General features: G+C 46.4%; 1 protein-coding gene across 9 annotated transcripts in view; it reads right to left on the reverse strand.

Annotated features, from left to right (window-relative positions):
* The window catches only part of LOC144764028 (uncharacterized), a 1,051,947-nt gene that overhangs the window by 17,265 nt on the left and 1,018,337 nt on the right, over positions 1 to 16,345 (reverse strand). For all 9 annotated transcript variants that reach the window (XM_078650166.1, XM_078650163.1, XM_078650164.1 and 6 more), the window contains one exon: positions 13,006 to 13,158. In XM_078650166.1, the coding sequence (XP_078506292.1) occupies positions 13,006 to 13,158 (153 nt within the window). The remainder of the gene's footprint in view (positions 1 to 13,005; positions 13,159 to 16,345) is intronic.

The following is a 16,345-nucleotide window of genomic DNA, read 5'->3' on the forward strand; positions in this document are numbered from 1 at the left end:
TTACAACATGAGGGACAGAGGAACCCTGAGTTCAGGGCTGGATGGATTCAGTTCGAGGTCTGTACTCTACTCGGTTTGCCTGGGAACTTCTCTCAAAGCGGGCCAACGCGTTTCGATCTTCTAAGTGGCACTTCTTTGTGTGAAGGTCTTCATCAGGAGAGATACAAGTTCAAAAGGACAGGACTTGTGTACCGTATTTCTTATTGTAGCCACACTTGATGTGGGGCGAAGGGTCCTGTGGTACTACTTGAATGTGTCTTGAGCTCATTGTTTTGTAGGTTGTCGCTGGTCCGCTACTCTGAGCCTGCGACGGGCATTTTCTTTTCTCGTCTTGTCAGGGCGTGGGCAGGTACGCGTTGCTGATTTCAAACGCCTCCTCTCTTTTCTCTCTTTAGCGCTTTCTCCTTCCAAAAATCCTTTGTTTGCCGGTAAAGGGACTGATTTGCATATGGCTGGTTCCAAACTAGAATGGCACAGTGAGCAAAAAAATGATGAATTTTGGCCCTGATCTCTGTACTGGGGTGAATGTATGACATTGTTCTGCATTCTGTCCATCAATTCTTCTTTTTGCATTTGTCACCCCAAGTGGGACGGGTATGTCTAGACGTGGGTCCCGTGCTCTCCATGGACTCGATTCACAGAACTAACTTAAGACAAAATCCTAAACTTACGACCATTTTGGTATTCACAGAAGGCACTTACTCATTTTGGTATTCACAGAAGGCACTTACTCATTTCGGTATTCACAAAAGTTAGGACTCCTAAATGCCTTTTGTGAATACCGAAAGTCTTAAAGTTAGGATTTTTCTCAGTTAGGAGTTGTAAAGTTAGAAATCCTAACTTTAGGACTCCTAAATGCCTTCTGTGAATACAGAAAGTCTTAAAGTTAGGATTTTTCTCAGTTTAGGAGTAGTAAAGTTAGGACTCCTACTGTGAATTCTGAAATGAGTAAGTGCCTTCTGTGAATACCAAAATGAGTAAGTGCCTTCTGTGAATACCAAAATAGTAGTAAGTTTAGGATTTTGTCTTAAGTTAGTTTGGTAAATCGCGCCCCATTCTACTGGAGTCAAGCTATCCTGGCTGCTAAGCCAGAAACCGGTCCTAGGATGCTTGTTTCCATTCCAGGGAGGACCTGCCCTGTCAGTTCGGGCTGGACTGTTCCCATTGAGCGCAGGCTCAAGACTGATTTGCATATGGCTGGGTCCAAACTCGAATGGCACGGTGAGCAGAAAATGATGGATTTAGGCCCAGATCTCTGCACTGGGGCGAATGAATGGCATTGTTGTGCATTCTGTCCATCAATTGTTCTTTTTGCATGAGTTGGAGAATGTCCCTTTCTACTGTTGGTTGGAAGACAAAACTTCCCTCATCTAATGTAACATTTATTAGAGGAACAAAGACACAATTCCTGCTGGTTTCCGGGAATGTAGCATATCTTTTTTTCAGTTTTTCCCAGGAAGAAGCCTGCAACTTTATTACAGTAATCTGCGGAAGCTGGCAGTACTGCGGTGACGCGCTCTACGGAGGTAAGTTGTGTAATAATATAAAAAATATGTTTTGGGGTGTTTTTTTATTTATTTTAAAGGTTTTGTATAGCGCTGGCTAGACCCGGAGGTATCAGAGCGCTTTACATGAGCATCAGATCAGTTACAGGTTACATCATTACAAAGGTTACACAGTTATTAGAACATGGCAACATAGTTACTTACGGTCAAGATAAACAATAAGGACAAATACGCAAGGGGAAAAGCAGGCAAGGGGAAAGATTCAGGGGAGGGGGGAAGGAGCTAATATTTTCTTCATCAGGACCTGAACCGACTGACCGCGAAGGGAAGGGATGAAGGCCTTGAGCGCCAGACGTATCGCCCGCAACTCTAGAAGGTTGATATGAAGCAACCTTTCCTCCGGAGACCAAAGACCCTTGACCTCCAGGTCCCCCAGATGAGCACCCCACCCTAGAGTGGAGGCATCCGTGATCACTGTGGCAACCGATGGAGGAAGATGAAAAGGCTTCCCTTGTGACAGATTGCCTTCCACGCTCCACCAAGACAGATCCGCTGCAGTTTCTCTGGAGATCCTGATCGACTCCCTGAGATCTCCGTTGTGTTGATACCACTGCCTGCGGAGGCACCACTGGAGTGACCTCATGTGCCAGCGTGCATGGTTGACCAACAGAATGGAAGAAGCCATCAGACCGAGCAGGCGAAGGACCTTCAGGACTGGAATAACCGCTCCATTGAAAAATAAAGGAATCATTGCCTGTATGTCGCGAATCCTTTGAGGAGGAGGGAATGCACGGCATACAGTTGTATCCAGTACCGCACCTATGAACAGGATGCGCTGGGAGGGCACCAGGTGAGACTTGGGTACATTTATTGAAAAACCCAACCTGTGCAACAACTGAGTTGTCTCCTGCAGATGATGGAGCACCTTCTCTGACGACTCCGCTTTGATCAGCCAGTCGTCCAGTTACAGGAATACAGGTATCCCCGACCTTCTGAGATGTGCCGCCACCAATGCCATCACCTTGGTGAAGACTCGAGGCGCAGTAGTAAGACCAAATGGAAGGACCGCAAACTGGTAGTGATGCGACCCAACCGTAAAACGAAGATACTTTCTGCGACTTCAAGATGGGAATATGGAAATACGCATCCTGTAAGTCGAGCGACACTATCCAGTCTTCTTCCAGCAGCGCTTGAAGAACCTGTGCAAGAGTGAGCATCTTGAACTTTTCCTGTTTCAGGTAAAGGTTCAAGATCCTGATATCCAGGATTGGACAAAGCCTGCCATCCTTCTTGGGGATCAGAAAATACCGGGAGTAGCATCCCTGCCCCCTCTCCTGCTCCGGAACCACCTCTATCGCACCTTTCTTGAACAGTGCCAGGACTTCTTCCTGCAAGAGAAGCAGGTGGTCCTCCGAACAAAAACCCTGGCAAGGAGGGTAATTTGGGGGAAACTCCTGAAAGGGAAGAGCATACCCATTCCCCACGAGATTGAGAACCCAAAGATCCGATGTTATCAATTCCCAATCTCGTAGGAAATGGGTAAGCCGGCCCCCTACTGGGACCACATGATCCGGAATGGCGGATCTAGGGCTGCTTTGCTGCATTGGCAGGGGGCTGGGAAGGAGAAGAAGAGGAGGAGGAGGAAGCTTGACGGCCTCTAGGACGGGCTCTTTGTCTGCCTCTGTATGATTTGTACAGCGTATTTTGCTGTTGCTGTGGCTGCTGCTGAGATGGTCTGTAGGAACGAAAGGAAGATCTGCCAAATCCTCTGAAGCGTCTTCCAGTAGTACCCCTGGACTGAAGGCCCAAAGATTTAGCAGTGGCCCTACTGTCTTTAAAACGTTCCAAGGCCGCATCAGCCTTCTTGCCAAATAATCCTGAGCCATCAAAAGGCAAGTCTATCAAAACAGATTGAACATCCGTAGAGAACTCCGACGTCTTAAGCCATGCAGCTCTCCTAGTGGCCACGGAAGAGCCCCTGCATTTAATTGCAGGCAACTGAACTTCATCCAACTCACCAGATCACTCAGGCAGGCTTTACATTTTGGCGCCACCTTTACATCCTTTTGCTCTAATGTGACAGTCAATTGAGTGTCATCAGCATATGACACCAGTTTCACTCCATGTTTCACTACAATATCCGCCAGAGGGGGCATATACACATTAAATCATGTTATACTGAGGGCGGAAAAGGGCAGACAAATCACAGACTCGAAGGGAATTTGTAGAACCTGGAAGGAAATTTTCTGTAGGAACTCTTTGATCCACTCCCATGTGCTCCCTATGACACCAACCTCCCAGAGCCGATACAGCAGAAGTTTGTGGGAGACAGTATCGAATGCCGCACTCAGATCTAATAATATCAGTGCCTCTGTCCCTTCCTCATATGCTGCTATTTTTTGCGCCTTCGAAGCCATGAGTAAAGCAGACTTGGTGCTGTGGAGTGCTCTAAAGCCATATTGAGTATCATGGAGTACCTGTTTTTCCTCCATGAACATAGTCAATTAGGTATTTAAAAAATCTTCTGCAATTTTTGCAAATAGCAGAGATACCGGTTTTCGGGGAGTGCAGGATCTAGAGATTTCTTTTTTAGTAACTGCACCACCATTGTGTGTTTCCAGTTATTTGTAACCGGCCCTAGGTCAAAGGACATATTAAGCCAGTTTGTGAGCACCTGTGCAATAACCTCCCTCCCTCGCAGTAGCATATTTGGAGGGATAGTATCCATGGGGGAACCCGATTTAACCACTGTCATGAGTTGGAAAACATCCCTTTCTACTGGTGGATGGAAGAGAAAAGTTCCCTCACCTAATGTAACATTTTTTTAGACAAACAGGGCCCATGCTCTCCATGCCAGTGGAGTCAAGCTGTCCTGGCTGATGAGGGCTGAAAGCCCAAAACTGGTCCTAGGATGCTTGTTTCCAGTCCAGTTTGGGCTGGGCTGGACTGTTCCCATTGGGCGCATGGTCAAGACTGATTATGCAACAACCGCGTGCCTCTGACACCATGAATTAAACAAACAACTGAAATACCCAAGCGGTTTTTTGTTTAACGCTGGGATATTTGCATTTATCTTTCTTCTTTTTTCAATTTTTCAAGTTACACAAACACAACCCAATGATGAACATTTTAAACATTTCTTAATGTGTACACTCAGAGCAAGGCAGTTTATTCTATAATTATATACTGTGGAAAACAATTTAGACATGTGATAATATATACATTCGAGACAGGTGTATTCTAATGACAAAAAACATACGGAAATATTAAAAAATATTTCAATGGTACATGTGGTTGTGGATTTTTTCCATCCACCATTAGTCCTATAACTTTGTACAAAAACAACAAGGGCAGATTATAACTTTTTACTGTCCTCAGGCTGATGGTACTCTTTTATGCCAGGGGAGAGGTCAGGGGAGTTATTTACAACATGAGGGACAGAGGAACCCTGAGTTCAGGGCTGGATGGATTCAGTTTGAGGTCTGTACTCTACTCGGTTTGCCTGGGAACTTCTCTCATAGCGGGCCAACGCGTTTCGATCTTCTAAGTGGCACTTCTTTGTGTGAAGGTCTTCATCAGGAGAGATACAAGTTCAAAAGGACAGGACTTGTGTACCGTATTTCTTATTGTAGCCACACTTGATGTGGGGCGAAGGGTCCTGTGGTACTACTTGAATGTGTCTTGAGCTCGTTGTTTTGTAGGTTGTCGCTGGTCCGCTACTCTGAGCCTGCGACGGGCATTTTCTTTTCTCGTCTTGTCAGGGCGTGGGCAGGTACGCGTTGCTGATTTCAAACGCCTCCTCTCTCTTCTCTCTTTAGCGCTTTCTCCTTCCAAAAATCCTTTGTTTGCCGGTAAAGGGACTGATTTGCATATGGCTGGTTCCAAACTAGAATGGCACAGTGAGCAAAAAAATGATGAATTTTGGCCCTGATCTCTGTACTGGGGTGAATGTATGACATTGTTCTGCATTCTGTCCATCAATTCTTCTTTTTGCATTTGTCACCCCAAGTGGGACGGGTATGTCTAGACGTGGGTCCCGTGCTCTCCATGGGCCCGATTCACAGAACTAACTTAAGACAAAATCCTAAACTTACGACCATTTTGGTATTCACAGAAGGCACTTACTCATTTTGGTATTCACAGAAGGCACTTACTCATTTCGGTATTCACAAAAGTTAGGACTCCAAAATGCCTTTTGTGAATACCGAAAGTCTTAAAGTTAGGATTTTTCTCAGTTAGGAGTTGTAAAGTTAGAAATCCTAACTTTAGGACTCCTAAATGCCTTCTGTGAATACAGAAAGTCTTAAAGTTAGGATTTTTCTCAGTTTAGGAGTAGTAAAGTTAGGACTCCTACTGTGAATTCTGAAATGAGTAAGTGCCTTCTGTGAATACCAAAATGAGTAAGTGCCTTCTGTGAATACCAAAATAGTAGTAAGTTTAGGATTTTGTCTTAAGTTAGTTTGGTAAATCGCGCCCCATTCTACTGGAGTCAAGCTATCCTGGCTGCTAAGCCAGAAACCGGTCCTCGGATGCTTGTTTCCATTCCAGGGAGGACCTGCCCTGTCAGTTCGGGCTGGACTGTTCCCATTGAGCGCAGGCTCAAGACTAATTTGCATATGGCTGGGTCCAAACTCGAATGGCACGGTGAGCAGAAAATGATGGATTTAGGCCCAGATCTCTGCACTGGGGCGAATGAATGGCATTGTTGTGCATTCTGTCCATCAATTGTTCTTTTTGCATGAGTTGGAGAATGTCCCTTTCTACTGTTGGTTGGAAGACAAAACTTCCCTCATCTAATGTAACATTTATTAGAGGAACAAAGACACAATTCCTGCTGGTTTCCGGGAATGTAGCATATCTTTTTTTCAGTTTTTCCCAGGAAGAAACCTGCAACTTTATTACAGTAATCTGCGGAAGCTGGCAGTACTGCGGTGACGCTCTCTACGGAGGTAAGTTGTGTAATAATATAAAAAATATGTTTTGGTTTTTTTTTAAATTTATTTTAAAGGTTTTGTATAGCGCTGGCTAGACCCGGAGGTATCAGAGCGCTTTACATGAGCATCAGATCAGTTACAGGTTACATCATTACAAAGGTTACACAGTTATTAGAACATGGCAACATAGTTACTTACGGTCAAGATAAACAATAAGCACAAATACGCAAGGGGAAAAGCAGGCAAGGGGAAAGATTCAGGGGAGGGGGGAAGGAGCTAATATTTTCTTCATCAGGACCTGAACCGACTGACCGCGAAGGGAAGGGATGAAGGCCTTGAGCGCCAGACGTATCGCCCGCAACTCTAGAAGGTTGATATGAAGCAACCTTTCCTCCGGAGACCAAAGACCCTTGACCTCCAGGTCCCCCAGATGAGCACCCCACCCTAGTGGAGGCATCCGTGATCACTGTGGCAACCGATGGAGGAAGATGAAAAGGCTTCCCTTGTGACAGATTGCCTTCCACGCTCCACCAAGACAGATCCGCTGCAGTTTCTCTGGAGATCCTGATCGACTCCCTGAGATCTCCGTTGTGTTGATACCACTGCCTGCGGAGGCACCACTGGAGTGACCTCATGTGCCAGCGTGCATGGTTGACCAACAGAATGGAAGAAGCCATCAGACCGAGCAGGCGAAGGACCTTCAGGACTGGAATAACCGCTCCATTGAAAAATAAAGGAATCATTGCCTGTATGTCGCGAATCCTTTGAGGAGGAGGGAATGCACGGCATACAGTTGTATCCAGTACCGCACCTATGAACAGGATGCGCTGGGAGGGCACCAGGTGAGACTTGGGTACATTTATTGAAAAACCCAACCTGTGCAACAACTGAGTTGTCTCCTGCAGATGATGGAGCACCTTCTCTGACGACTCCGCTTTGATCAGCCAGTCGTCCAGATACAGGAATACAGGTATCCCCGACCTTCTGAGATGTGCCGCCACCACTGCCATCACCTTGGTGAAGACTCGAGGCGCAGTAGTAAGACCAAATGGAAGGACCGCAAACTGGTAGTGATGCGACCCAACCGTAAAACGAAGATACTTTCTGCGACTTCAAGATGGGAATATGGAAATACGCATCCTGTAAGTCGAGCAATACTATCCAGTCTTCTTCCAGCAGCGCTTGAAGAACCTGTGCAAGAGTGAGCATCTTGAACTTTTCCTGTTTCAGGTAAAGGTTCAAGATCCTGATATCCAGGATTGGACGAAGCCTGCCATCCTTCTTGGGGATCAGAAAATACCGGGAGTAGCATCCCTGCCCCCTCTCCTGCTCCGGAACCACCTCTATCGCACCTTTCTTGAACAGTGCCAGGATTTCTTCCTGCAAGAGAAGCAGGTGGTCCTCCGAACAAAAACCCTGGCAAGGAGGGTAATTTGGGGGAAACTCCTGAAAGGGAAGAGCATACCCATTCCCCACGAGATTGAGAACCCAAAGATCCGATGTTATCAATTCCCAATCTCGTAGGAAATGGGTAAGCCGGCCCCCTACTGGGACCACATGATCCGGAATGGCGGATCTAGGGCTGCTTTGCTGCATTGGCAGGGGGCTGGGAAGGAGAAGAAGAGGAGGAGGAGGAAGCTTGACGGCCTCTAGGACGGGCTCTTTGTCTGCCTCTGTATGATTTGTACAGCGTATTTTGCTGTTGCTGTGGCTGCTGCTGAGATGGTCTGTAGGAACGAAAGGAAGATCTGCCAAATCCTCTGAAGCGTCTTCCAGTAGTACCCCTGGACTGAAGGCCCAAAGATTTAGCAGTGGCCCTACTGTCTTTAAAACGTTCCAAGGCCGCATCAGCCTTCTTGCCAAATAATCCTGAGCCATCAAAAGGCAAGTCTATCAAAACAGATTGAACATCCGTAGAGAACTCCGACGTCTTAAGCCATGCAGCTCTCCTAGTGGCCACGGAAGAGCCCATGACCCTTGCTACCGAATCAGCAGTGTCCAGCCCACTCTGAGTCACCTGCCTCGCAGCAGCCTGAGTGTCCGATATCACTTCCTGAAAATCCTTCCTATCCTCTTCAGGGATTTTCGGAACCAATTGTTTAACAGAATCCATCAAGGCATGGACATACCTTCCCATCAGACAAGTTGCGTTGGTTGACTTTAACGCCATACTGGCTGAGGAGAAGACCTTCTTGGCAGCCTGATCCTGCTTTCTGGACTCCTTATCCCCAGGAACCTGCGGAAAAGCACCAGCAGACCTCTTCGAGCAGGCAGCCTGCACAACCAAACTTTCAGGCAGGGGGTGCGTTGACAAAAAATCAGGGTCACCAGGCGCAACCCTGTATCTCCTCGCCACTGCCCTAGAAACCGCAGGAGTAGACAAGGGCTTCTTCCAAACCTCATAGATGGGTTCAGCTAACGCATCATTAAAGGGCAACATAGGCTCAATAGAAGAGGAGGGTGAGTGAAGAACTTCAGTTAGAAGATTCGACTTATACTCAGCAGTGGGTAGAGTAATGTTCAATATATTTGCCGATTTTTTGATAACAGTGTGATAAGGCACCACATCCTTTGAAGGCACAGTCAACACCGAAGCCAAATCCCACTCAGGAGATAGTTCAAGCCCACTGGCTTCTCCCAGTTCCTCAAAAGGATCTTAAGAATCCTGTAATTCTCCTTCCTCCATATCAGCATATCGATATTGTTCTTCCTCCATAAGTATCTGGGCTTCTCTCCGTGACCTTTCCTTCACGATACAAGTCGAAGGATCCGGAACCGACTCCGACTGGGCCGGAGCCGGCATCGAAGTCGGATGAGGTCGTTTCACACGAGGTCGAACAGAATCTTGCCTCGGAGTCGTAGGCATCGGCGTCGATGGAATCGGCGTCGACGGAGTCGGCGTCGTACGCTTCGGCGTCGACGACACAGGCGGTGTCGGAAAATGCCAATGCGGTGGTAGAGCGGCATAAAAGGCATGAAGGGCGCAGGAGCATAAGCTTGGGGAACACCCAAGTTAAAAGACATAGGACCCGTGGGACCAACAGGTGCACCAGACGGGTACATCGCCCTGGAATAAACACCAAACATGGCGTTCAGGAAATGGGATGGATCCTGACCTGGAGCCGGAAAATCTGGATACGGTCCTCTGGGCTGTTCCCGAGGAGGCGGAGTCGACACGACGTCGACCTCTTCATCGGGTCTCGGAACCGGGGTCGACGAACCCGCAGGCACCGGAACCTCGGTCTCACCAACCCCCTGCACCTCACCTTCATCCTCCTGACCAGAAGGATTGGACGGATCTGGGGAAGGGATAGCCATCTGCTTCTGCGACTCGGGCGAATCCGGATGCGAAGCTTCACCAACAGAGTCCTGAGCCTCCGACATCGAAACCTCCGCTTCTTTATGAAGAAGTTTTACTTGCGACTTCGGCCTCGAACCAGAGTCCTTCCCTGAGTGATGACGTGACTTATGGCTACTCTTCTTATGTTTTTTCCTAGAGGATCTCAAAACATGAGCTGAAGACGACTCCGAGCACGACCTCGACCGAGACCTCGAACGCAGAGATCGAGACTTCGAAGTCTTTTTAACCTTTTTATTCTTCAGTTTTGCCACGAGGAGTTTCGTCTCCCTTTCTCGTAGGGCCTTTGGGGTCATCTTCTTGCAACAAGGGCAATCCTCGACGTCATGGTCGGAACTCAGGCACCAGACGCAGCACTCATGTGGGTCAGTAATAGACATAGTCTTGCCACATTCTCCGCAAGCCTTAAAGCCAGTCTTCTTCGACGACATCTCGAAGAAAATAGAAACAGCAATAACAGAATAAGAGTAAAAAAGTTACTAGGAAGCTACAGTACGATCCCAGAAAACCGTTAGCGTCGACGACGCGGAAAAAAGGGAACTGATGTCATCACGCCGGCGTGGTCCTATTATAGGCGTCGGTGACGTCAGCGGAGTCGCGAGCGATGCCGTGCCTCTATGACGTCCAAGTCCACATCGGCGCGAAGCTACGAAAAGAATTTCCGAATGTTGCTGATGCAAGGGGATATTCACAAGGTGAGGAATCTACACGGCAGATGTATCTATCAGAAGTGCATTTTTCAAAGTTGTAGTTTACACACACACACATGCCCTTGGGGCATGTGTGTGCGCAACATGTGTGCACAGAGCAATTTCAGGGGTGCAACAGGGTGTCCTTTTGACACCCTTACACCCATAAAATTGCATGCGCAATTTGCAAGCACCTATTGGTACTCGCAAATTGCGCATGCAATCTTCAATTCATTCCTATGGGCCTGTAATCCCATAGGAATGAATGGGAAGCCATTCCTTAATTGTGACTCGCATTTTCCGAGTCGCAATTAAGGAATGTTTGGGAATCGCTAATTTTATAGTAATTCCTACATACATAGGCTTTTGCCATTCCTTACTTGCTATTCCTTAATAATCGCAATAAAGGAATCGCAAAAGCCTACATTGCCTGTATCTCATCTTCTTTATCCTTTTCTTACCCAACTCTTTTACTTCCAACACTGCTTCTATACGTTGTCCTGTCATTTCACACTCTCGTGAACTTTTGACCCCTTACTACCTTGATCATATCCCTCTACTAGCTCCCTTCATCAAGTTTCTATTTGGCACAATAAACTATTAGGGGTCCGTAATTGTTCCATAGGCTGGAAAACCTGCCACTCTAGAGGGTTGTAGTGAATTTCTCAGCTTATATTTGATTCCCAACCTCTTTCTTTATCTGATCTTCAATCTAAATTTTCTTGACCTTCCTCTTCTAGACCGCAATATAATCTTCTTTATTCATCTCTCCTCCAACTTCTTCATAATCTGGCAGATAATAATAACTTACCTGTAAATTACTCGAACATGTCGTCAACATTAGATTATTCCCCCTCAGCATCCATTATATATAAAACACTACAACTTCCCATAGATAGGCATAAATCAAAGATTGAACAGGCATGGGAAAAGTATTTATCACAAGAATGGCTGACTACCAATTGGGATAAATTATGGACTAAGCTTCACAAAACATCTCGGGCTGCTAACACCACTCAAACCTTTTTTTCATAAACCATCGAGTGCTTTATTCCCCAGTATCATAAGTTTCCCTTTAATCAGAAATGCCCTCTTCCTGTTGGTCCTGTCCCCACTGTAGAACTAAAACATATGTTGTTTGAATGCCCCCCATCATTTAATTTTGGCAATCAGTTTGGTTCCAAGTTAGGGTAATTTTTAAATTTCATACCCCCTTTTCCTTCACAAATATATTTCTAGGTACCTTATCTCCTAAATGGCCTCAAACTCGTGCTACGTTACCAAGGGGGTGAGCAGGGGTTATCTTGGCGTGTAACTCCCTTGCCCTGACGTGGAAGTGGTGGTCTCTGACTGACTTTGGCGCAAGCCCTGGCCAGCCAGGGATCCCATTTCTAACATGTTTAATATATTTAATCCTGCGTACAATATATAATGAACAAATTTTTTTCATCGCTGCTCTAATGAAATGCACTGAATTCACTTCCTAACAAATAAAGATCTACTGCTTCTCCCCACCCATGGCGCTGGTCACTTCTTGGATCCCTCCTCTTCCTCTTGACACCATCCTACATCTCCTTCCACTAGGAATGCCTGAGTCCCTTTAACCAGAGGATGCAGCTCCTGTCAACTGCAGCCACCGAGGCGACAATGCAAGCAAAATCCACACTTAGCCTCCTTCCCTCACAGCCAAAGCCCTGATCCAAACAACTGCATTGATGAGACTCTGTACAGGCTGCAGGCAACGGTGCCCATCTCTGCGCGCCCTAATATCCCTCTTCGACAAAGACAGAGACTTTACCAGATCTTCCCACCCCTACTGGCACCAAGCTGGATGGCTGATCCTGAAACAGAGCTTACAACCTGTTAATACAGTCTAAGGTTGAGCTCCTGCCCAGCACACACTGATATTCACATGTAAAGGTCTGTAGTGAGCTGCCTGGGTGCTACTAAGTGGGTGATGAGTGAAGCACACACCCCCTCCTGGCGGGCAAGGCTGAGGGTATAAATACATGGCATCTATGCACTTGGGCCAGTCCCAATGGTATCTCTGTGTTGAGTACATTGTATGTTCTCCCATCCAACATCAGGTAGACCTTCCCTCACCGGCCCTCAACGTCCACCCGCAAACAGGCCTTCAGCCTGTCCTCTCATCCTTGGCCGGGCTGTCTGAGGAACACAGAATAATGGCAATGTGCAAGTATTTTAATTTACGTATATGCATGCATTGTCATACTTTACGTCTCTTTCTCCATCTCCAGCCACTTAGATGTGTTTTGCCGAACTGCCAGTGCACTGTTAGAGTGTTTTTGATGCTATGTACAACATTTCTGATAGAAATCTACTTGCAAAATACATCAAATCTAGTTGATCAATTACAAGGCACAATCCCAATCTTGCTCCTGGCTTTGCTTGCCTTTATTCATATGGTTGGTTTATCTTGCATGTGATTGGTGTCACCCCTGAACTCTTAGATATGAGTACATTATGGTATGCAATAGACCAGGAGATGACCCACATACCTTGCTGACGCGGAGGTTCGGCGCACCTTTTTGTGCAGGTCCCGCAGCACTTAGCCTCTCCGGGACAGGTGTCGTCACTCTGGCATTCATTCGGCTCTACCACCTCGGGACAGCCAAAGGGAATATCTTCAGGGGGACATGAGCCCTTTTTCTCTGTAACAGAAAAAGCACCAATTAACACAGTGGTAGTTATTTGCTAAACGCTCCGCAGGCACTCAAGTGGCGCTGCTCAATTGTGCGTTGTCATCAGGGTTTTAGAACGGTAAGTGATTGAAGTAGTGTCTTGTGTCACTTTCTGCCATCCTATCAATTAATCGCCAAATACTCGGCTTCACTGCCAGAGCACACACATTCATTGAATTCAGTGTTTGGGTAAAAATGTACAAAACTAGGATTTGCTGCAGGAAAACACCCTAAAAAATATATTGCTAAAGAAAAACGCAGCAAATGAACGTGTAGCAGAAGTTCACCTGCAATACGAGATTGTTGCCAAAAACCAAACTGAAAAAATATAAATTTTTGCAAGTTCTTGAAACTGCAAAATTATGAATGTCCCCCAATGATGTATTTGAAAATCAAATATCTCACAACCAGGCCCAAAAAAAAAAATGCAAGGGTTGATTAAGCGTCTGATTAGAGTATAATAGATGATTCTGTTAGATATTTCTGGATGATTCTTCAGTATCTATGAAGGGAGTGCAGGTTTTCCCTCTATGCTGCTGTGTGCAGCAGAGGAAGTATCAAAGGTTCTAGTCCCATGCAGTCCAGAAATTATTTTTATTTGTATTCACTGTCACATTCGACTTGTGATAATCATTTTTTTAAATAGGTACTGAAAGAGGTGGGTATGAAGCCAAAACAGCTGTCCTACATAAATGACAAAACCACAATCCTCGCACAACTTCAATATTTACAAACTGCCAAGAAATTCAGGAACAAGAAAACCTTATGCGTGCATTTGAAGAAACTCAGAACACAATCAAGCATCTCTCAACCCTTCTCTGTGCTGCTCCTTCCAGAAGGGATGCAAAGTCACGCGTTTTATATATTCACAAGAAACTGAAAACCTCCCAGCTCATGTTAAGTTCTCTACCCTCTACCTAAAGTCTGCTTCCTGTTCTGATCTTTACTCTTGTGTCTTTAGCACACTGTGTTTCTGCCTCTCTCCTTTAAATGTTTCATCTGTTTCTTCCTTCAGCATTGGCGCTGAACCAATCGAGTACCCTTTCAAATCTCTCCTGATTTGGGGTGTAAGGCTAGTTCAAGCCTTTGTTATGTATGGGATTAAGGTGCCTCTGAATCCAAGATATGTTTCTAAAGTTGTTCTGATTGGTACAACTGCCCGATAGAAGAAGGTAAACTAATACATTAGTTTATTAGCGAACAGCAACATGCGATTAGAAGCCAATAACAAATGACTCTTTGGAAGGGGCACATTTAGGGCATCTCATCCAGATTGTGATTTATTAAAGTATGTATGAATGTTTTGCTATCGACATCCAGTCAAAAAACTGATCAGTGCTAAAGTGCATGTGCTTCTTCCTTAAACGTGTGTAATAGGTGTAGACCCGATTAACATATTCAATATACGTGTAAGTTCCTCGTAAAGTGGCATGGACGTTAAATAATCCTGTAGGCTACAGCACTGATTGTGCCACCTTCAGAAGTAGCCTTCCAAACCTGTATCAGGCCTACCACTGTAAGGCCTGCATGTGCAGTTTCTTGCCACATCGACGTCGTATTTAAAACTACTTGCCAACTCTTAAACTCCCTTTTTTAGGTCTTTCGTTGGCAGGGCATACGCTGCATGTGATGTCTCAGCTAGACTTAAAGTAAACTGTATATTGGCTTCAACTCCGTGTAATTTCTCCTGCCCCTCGCGATTGGTTTAAGTCTGGCATTGCTGTTGTTTTCTTGATTTCTGTTGGCCCTATGGTATCTTCCGTGTAGTCCAGAGGCAGCGGCGCCTTACTACAGTTTTGATCCACTCGCACTTAATTGCGTGCAGTGTGCCATCTGGTTGGGGGCGTGGCCCCCTCCTCTCCCTCATTCCGCGCGACCGCTTGTTATATTTGGCTTCAAAATGGCGGCTTCTCTCGTGACCGCAGGGATCTTTATCTGTATACAGCAGAGTGGTTCTGTCTGCCTGCTCAGATGTTTTGCCCAGAGCCGGCAAGCTGTGCCTCAGTCCAATCCGTCTTGCGCCTCTAAGCTAAGCCCCAGCCGGTAGGCCAGATGCTGCGTGGTACGGGCAACCACAACCTGGCACCGTCCTGTGGCCCCCTTTGCATTGTCAGCACAGCTCACCGGTCTCAGGCTCCTGATCGTCAATATCCGCCTCCGATGGCGACACAGCACCTCAGTTCTTGGGCTGCAGAGTTGCGGCTCATCCCTCCCCTGTGTCGACACACCCACGGGCGCGCGGGATCATGGACCTGCCTGTGCCCAGTCGCACACACCTTGCGTCCACAGCCTCTGCGCGCCCTCAAGCAGTGTTTCAGGACAGTATTATGCAGCGGTGTCCCTTCCGTGCTCTCATCGCAAATTTGTTGTTATATATACTGGCCTTACTAGCATGCTGCACTGTGGTCATTTGCATAGCGCTTACTATCATTAACGCAGCACAGAGCGCTTTCCTAATCTGGGCCCTCATTTGTGCGGGGAGTGCCATTACTTTTACTTTCCAATTTAGCGTCTTACTTGAAGCTCCGGACCGAGGCAGTCAAAATTACATGTGGACCTTTCAGGGTTGCGGTTTGTGGTGTCCATGAACACATGTCACTGAACAGCCTCCTCCCCCTTTCCAAAACGGCTATCCCCAACGCTTGTGCTTAAATAGTATACAAATGTTTCTGGAACCCAATACTACATTCTTGTCAGAAATATTTGCGTTAACAGAAGGAAATGCCGGTCCTATGTAAACTTTTAGTTTCAAGCCAATCGGAGAATCATTTAAACTAAACTGCAGCAAAATTTGAATTATTTGTAAACAAACAAACACTGGTTTTGCAAACGTTCACTTAACATGTGTGTTGACGTCCTTGTTTATCGTTTGATGACATGCGCTTAGGGGTTGGACATTCACCCAGTGTTAGCTCCCCTTCCTAGTTGTTACTTCAAGGAGGCTCTAGGTATCCTGCTGCTCACACAGAGCCCCTATAGAGTAAACAGTTCTCTAAGTAGTGCGACCCCCCAAACTGCATGAGCAGCATCGTAATGCTCAGTGTGTATTGACCCCCACACCTCCGCTTTAAGCACAAACGTAGTGTTTGCCTCCCCCACCCTTTCCGTGTGCACAGAGTGGGTCAGAAAGGGGCTTGTGCTTCCGCCCAGCCCTGGA

Source organism: Lissotriton helveticus, chromosome 6, assembly GCF_964261635.1.
Source record: "Lissotriton helveticus chromosome 6, aLisHel1.1, whole genome shotgun sequence".
NCBI lineage: Eukaryota > Metazoa > Chordata > Amphibia > Caudata > Salamandridae > Lissotriton > Lissotriton helveticus.